The sequence below is a fragment of the Priapulus caudatus genome, unplaced genomic scaffold (assembly GCF_000485595.1).
Source record: "Priapulus caudatus unplaced genomic scaffold, Priapulus_caudatus-5.0.1 Scaffold642, whole genome shotgun sequence".
In the NCBI taxonomy this organism is placed as follows: domain Eukaryota; kingdom Metazoa; phylum Priapulida; class Priapulimorpha; order Priapulimorphida; family Priapulidae; genus Priapulus; species Priapulus caudatus.
In genome coordinates, this window is record NW_014577703.1 from 47 (window position 1) to 7029 (window position 6983).

General features: G+C 43.4%; 1 protein-coding gene across 1 annotated transcript; it reads left to right on the forward strand.

The window, feature by feature from the left end:
• Positions 1 to 605: 605 nt before the first annotated feature.
• LOC106812387 (heat shock 70 kDa protein cognate 4-like) lies at positions 606 to 1758 on the forward strand. The gene is made up of 3 exons (XM_014816257.1): positions 606 to 914; positions 1086 to 1245; positions 1562 to 1758. Exons 1-3 carry the CDS (start codon positions 606 to 608, stop codon positions 1711 to 1713), a joined length of 621 nt encoding a protein of 206 aa, XP_014671743.1. The 3' UTR covers positions 1714 to 1758.
• Positions 1759 to 6983: the final 5225 nt, after the last annotated feature.

The following is a 6983-nucleotide window of genomic DNA, read 5'->3' on the forward strand; positions in this document are numbered from 1 at the left end:
AGTGCAGGCATGCAAAAACTTATTTATAGTAATGATAGTTAAAAGTTGGTGGTACTAATGTTGGCAATCATAACTTAAGTGTTTTTATAGTTGTCACTGTGTAGCCAGTTACATCACTGAATATCTGGGGGATTATTGTGCACCTGTGGGAAATCTGGTGCAGAAACATTGAGAAAATGTTTTAGTGTAAAAGTGCTGCATGGGAATTTTACTGACAAGTTATCTATTTGTATTTAAGCATCGAGATCGACGCTCTGTTCGAGGGCATTGACTACTCCACGTCCATCACGAGAGCCCGTTTCGAAGAGCTCAATGCTGATCTCTTCCACGAAGCACAACGTCGTCGATCTGAGCCTTGACCATCTTGGAGTCACGCAGGGCAATCTCCACCGGCTCCAGGATTTTAGACATACTTTGCCGTTGAAGAAGTCCTTCAGGAGCTTCTGGATCTTGGGGATACGGGTTGAGCCTCCAACGAGCGTTTGGGCAATTCATCTCGTTGTCATGACTCGTGATTATAGTTGCCGTGTACGCGATAAATTGGGCGTTTAAGTGTACCTTGCTCCTTCTTTGTTTGTGTTCTTAGCATTTTATGCGCAATCTTAATGACATTTTCTCCCCAAAAGAAACTGAATATGAGCATCAACCCGGATGAGGCTGTGGCGTACGGCGCTGCGCTGCATGCAGCCACCCTGTCCGGAGACAAGTCTGAGGAGGTGCGGGATGTGCTACTGCTGGACGTCACGCCGCTGTCACTCGGCATCGGGGTCACTGGAGATAGGATGTTTACTGTCGTCAAGCGTAACACGCCCATCCCCACGAAGCAGACGTCCATCCTCGAGACCAGCCAGGACAACCAGGATTGTGTGGTGTTCCGAGTCTACGAGGGTGAACGAGAACAAACCAAATACAATGTAAGTGTTGTATAGTATGATCTTCATTGGTCTTGATAAGTTGACCTTCGGCGTTTATGCAATACATGAACTTATCTTTGAACGTCTCTTGATTGTGATATCAACACTAATTTAATTTTGTTTTTGTGAAACAATTTTGCATGCTTAAGTAGTCCTGTGTTAATTTTTCAGAACTTGCTAGGCTACTTTAAGTTGACTGGTATTCCCCGAGCTCGACGAGGAGTCATTAAGTTTGAAGTTACCTTCGATATCGATGATAACGGCATCTTGAATGTGTCGGCAGTAGAGACGAGTACTAACAATAATAACAAAATTACCATCAAAGATAAGGGTATGTCCATCTGGTTGTATGGGGAAGGGGATATTCTATTTTTATGTACAGAGCAATGATGAATATTTTTCCTCATTCGCGGTTTCCACCAGAGAGGTTATCAATGCCTCGAAGAGGAATTTTACTTCCTTGGATGTGTGAGCTCTGTTCGTGCAGTCTTATTTCGATTTCTAATAGCCTGCTCTGTGTTTACTGAGGTAGAATTGGCAAAGTAAACGTATATGGAAAAGATACTGCTTTCAGTAGAATTCACAAAACTTGTTGGCAGCATGCAGCCTACACTGCATGGTACTCACTTCGTGAATTGTTTTTGCAGGTCGTATTGGCCAGGAGTGCATTGCGCGCATGGTGGCAGAAGCAAAGGAGTTGAAGCGCAAGAATAATGCACGGAGGGAGAACTTCACTGCCATGAATGTTCTACAGAGCTTTTGCTCTGTGAAACATTCATGCACACATGAAATGCACTGAAAAACACAGAAAATGCACTGAAAAACATGCACTGAAAATGCACTGCACTGAATGAACACACCAATGCACTGAATGCACACACCACTGAAATGCACTGAAAATGCACTGAAAATGCACTGAAAAACATGAAATGCACTGTTCAGAATGAGAAATTCAAGGACAAGATCTCTAAAAATGAGAAGAAGGTGATCCTTGACTCGTGCAACCACACCATCAAGTGGCTCGATGCCAACCAGGTAAAGGAAATTTGCAGAGGCTTCAATTTTTGTTTGTTTTTCATGTCAGCTTTGATTGTAAGATGTGGCCCGTTTGGTGTTGTTGTTGGTAATGATGAATAAATTTAATGAGTGTTGCATACTCCAGATATAGAACACGACATAAATTGCTTAAATTTTAACCTCGTAAAAATTGTTGGGGTGGAAAACAAGGAAAAGCGTAGACGGGTATCATGTTTATACATTTTGAATATATAAATATAAATATATATATATGATAGTAGATGTACACTTTATTTACATTTAGAGCAGAGACAGGGAACAGGTCTCTAGGGAAAGCATGCAGAAACAAAACATTTCAACTTCTTGCTTTCTTTTCCATAATGTTCTCTTGAAATACACATTCGCTTCGCGCTTGCAGAACTGAGGGACGAACCGACAGGTCTCCCGCGCGAGGACCGACACCTAGACGGGGCCGTATCACCGCCCTCGCCGCGCACACACGCGGGCGACGACGCCCGGGGCGCGTCTAACTGCTGCTGCCACGCACACAGCACCGGTCGCATCTCGCGTCCTTTCATGTCAGCGACGAACGGACCAGCGCACGCGGCTGCGATGGTGGCGGCCGACCAGCCTCGCTACGTGACGACTCACACCGCCGCTATGTTCACGACCGCGGCGACCGCCTCCGCGACCGGTCGTCTGCAAGCGTGCTGACGTCATCGTGCTGCGACTCGCCGCCGACAGGGGGCGCCCGATCGAGGGCGCCTAGCGAAAGCCGGTCAACGCGGCGGCGTTTGACTGTCGCGGTGGCGGGGAGCCGGCGAGCCACTGTCGTGCTCGCATCGAGGCTCAGTCCAGTCGTTAGCCGCTTCGCCGCCATGACACCCGCGGAGATCCAGCCGACCGGAGTCAGCGCGTGTAGACGCATTCGTCGCTGCAACCAGTTGCCTGCTCAGCGTGCCTCACAGATGGCGCTGTGGTGTGCCCGCACGCGCACAAGGGCGTGGGGCGGGTGAGGAGTCAGCGATGTCCGAGCGGGGGTGGGATAGAGATGGCGCGTTCTGCCCTAGCCTGACCATGGACAATGCGCCACAGCCTGTACGAGGACATGTCCAAGATGGCGCGGCTCTGCGGCTTTACATTCATTCGAGATTTCTGCGGAGTCAGCAGTTTATCATGTTGGCGCCTTCGACGACCGATTTCCAGGCAGTGTATTTTCATAATTTACATAAATGGTGGGCTTTGAATGCTGGCTGTCAATTCGTTAACATGTTCAGTAGAGCCACCCATATATATATATATATAATTATTATAATATATTATATTTTAACCGGGTGATTTATCATGATATATACGACGAAAATGTATACCTGAGTGGTGATGCCAGGATTCAAACCAATACGTATTAGTTTCATGTCACTGTTTTGCTTTTGTTTCTGACAGCTTAGTTTCAACGCATGCTATCATTATGAAAATACTTTCTACAAGGGACCTTATATTAACCGATAGGCACAATAGGCACCCAAGCCCTAGAGAAGGAAAGGAGCCTATGAAAATGGGTTTAACCGCGTATTGTTAATCGCATATGCTACAAACTCTAATGTCTGCATGCTTGAATGTGTTTTTTAAGTTAAAAAGAGGTATTATAGATTAGATATAGATAGATTTTGGCATAATCTTATTTCCACGCACTCCAAATGAACTGTGATCAGACAGGAGTTTTTTTCCAATCACACATTAAGGTTACTAAAACTGAAGAGTCTATGGCGCTACAAAGGACTTAATGTGACCCTTGGTTCTATACAATGACGTTATCCAGGATAGCTTCGTCATAATTGAAGTACACAAGTAACCAATCCACCACGTACCTCCACATGCAGGCGCCTATGAATGGAAAAAGTCAACGAGCGGCAAAGAGCTTTCATTGGCAAGTAGACCAATCGAAATGCAACCATCAAGAAGTGATAGCGAATGCTTCAATAGAGTGAATGCGGCTGCTTTTTATTACGAGCAAGAGGGGAGCAATAAGAATTTGCCAACTTGCCGGAAGCACGTATTGAGATGTCAGGGTGAGTGCTGGCCTACGGGAAACGGTGGTATATGCTGCCTTGAAGCATTTTGTAGATTTACAGAAAGTAACGCCACAACATCATAGTCCACACTGTGAATGCTTATTTGGAAGCATACAGCATCTACCAAATGTAAAAAAGCGCCTACATATCAGTGGCGCTCGTAGTGAAATAAATGAAACTAGATTCTATGAAAGCGGAACGTCCAGTTCCATGAACAGCGCACCAATGCGCTATGTCTACGCAGACCGCACGAGGCTGATACACGATCAACAATCTACATCACACACTTCTTACAACAGGAGCGGACTGAATCACGTAATGAATATAGATTATGAAAGAACCCATCGGGTGGAAAATTCGCAGTAAAACTAATGCGATATGACGAAGATAGAAATAGGGTACAGTTTGAATGTGCGCTTAAATAAACTGTAGCCACAAATGCGCAGCACGAAAAGAATTATTTTAATCTATTCACGTCTGCATCATTCACTGCAGCTGTGAAGGAACAATGTACCGGGACGGAAAATGCTAGAATAAAATTCGCATTTATGAATAAACGATAAATGCCATCGTTTCACCTTACACAGACCGGAAATTCACGTTTTCAATCGCTTTCAGCAATAAGCATCCGTCTTTGATAATTAGAATGTCCGGCAGCGGATTATTGTGCTAATTAAATTGGTTACGAATATCCTCGAAAATTACATTCATTGTTATAATATCATTCCTCTCTTATTTAAAAAAAAAGTCGAGCAGTCCACGACACATTTACTGTTCTTAGCAGATCAGATTTCTGCTGGCTGTTAATGCTGTTGCTATAGTTAATGGAAATGAAGAGTATCTCTCACCGGGCGATTACCTCGGCTGTCTCATTAATATTTCTAATTACCAGGCAATAGCACGTGCACGTGACGCTGTGACAATAATTATTCCAGCCGCATTTGGAGACCCCAATCCCGCATTATGATCATGCCAATTAAAGTTCTCAATTAACATTAAAACCTTTCAAAATTATAAATCAGGAGGAGAGAACAGGACGAGAAAGAATAGCCATACAGATCCCGGGACGACATGAAAATGGATTTGTCACAATCCCAGGGAAAAACCAGAACCAACATCACTAGGTATTCCTCAGGGCAAGAGAAATGGAGGACATCTCAAGAATGTGCACAGACAGGAGATTGAAGGAGAGCAAAGATCAATCAGCTACTTCTGCAGCCAGATTTCAAAAGACTGTACAAAGCTTGAGTTTTCCCATGTATTCAACAGTAGGATTACGATGCGTACTAATGTTTACACTAGTGCTGCAAAAATAATCATGAACATTTGGAACGTTATAATGACAACAGCAGTATTATTTACAACCAACTACATCGTAACATGTTCCTCCAAAGCATTCGGTAATGAATGAATACCACAGCACTCACAGAAAGCAGCAAGTTGGAATGTTTCAACACCAGAGGGCAGCAGCAGACTAACAGTCATTGATGACAGACGACCATGCACATCATGAACGTGTTCGCTTCTAATCTGAAAACCAGTTTCCACGTAAACAAACTCACACCTGACTACTCACTTATTCATATTCATATGATAAATGCAGTATACTACTGCACACACAATTTCACATATCTCGTCATTCATATATTAGTACACATTACATTCACCTTTCTCACAGGTGTCTATCTACTACGATATTGGTAACTTAATAATTTAGCACAGCTGTAATTATATCCACATTAGAGTAACAACTAATTCCGGTAGCTAGCTTACGTAATTTATAAGTATATTCTCTTCCTTTCGCCTTTTATGACGTTGAAATCAGCTAAGCTTTTCCATTTCCACTGATGAAGTGTTTCACGCGAGACATCATGGGTGGGATAGGTTAACAAGAAATCTACTGCGGTACGGTACGTTAATCTTCACACACCAATCCACTGGATGGCCACCTTTATTAAGTCCATACCAGGAATATGACTTAGTTTTCATGTAGCGGAGCAGGACCCATGATTAAACGCTCGAACTTTGTCAGTGTGCATTATCGTAGCTAGGTATTACGTGACTGTCAGCGATCAAGCAGCATACAGACAGGCAGGCTACAGGATGGGTATGTAGGAATCGATCTTGGCCCGATGCCGCTGGGCCACGCACTCCGCAATCCACACGATGTTACGCACCTGCAATTACAGCAATGAAATGTACGAACATATTCGCTACACTTTGGTAGAACTAAACCATACGACTAAGCTAGACTAATACTACTATTACTACTACCTACTAACTACTTTACTAAACCATGTCCATCGAGTCTCTTACCAACTTCACACGGATAGTGTTTTAGCTACTTCAGTAAATCTGGGTAAGATGTTAGTTTGAATCAAACCCTAATGAAGATTTCTCAGCAGAAATCAACAATGTTTAACATATAAATTGTTAGCATCAGAACGTATTAACGACTTTAGCATTCATGATTGAAATTAACAAGGCTGTATCAGAACCCTAACCTACCTCTTGTTCTTTCAGTTTAACGTAGGCATAGAACACTCCAAACTGGAACTGCTGCATAAAGGCGTTCACATTCAGTTTAACCTGCAATAGACATAAGGTGTGAACGCCATCTATTGGAGCCTTTGCTCATAAACTTAATAACTCTTCCATTTACTTATTTACGTACTCTTACTTACTCTTAACATTATGAAATTCTTTTAATCGAAAGCCATAAAGACGAAACGAAGTGGATGAGAGCAAGAATGCTGACGGCAGGTGCCGTACAACATGTTACGATTGCAGCTGAGTGGAGTAGGCGACACACACACACACACACCTCGTGCTCAAAGAACCTGTCCTCTAGGGTTTTGTCTTCTGGGTTGTTTCCCGCTCCTTCAAATGTACTCATGTAACAAACGAACAGCACCGTCAGTGGTCATCCATCCTATATCTCATTGCACAATCACAGCACATACAGCTTCTGCAATTCTAA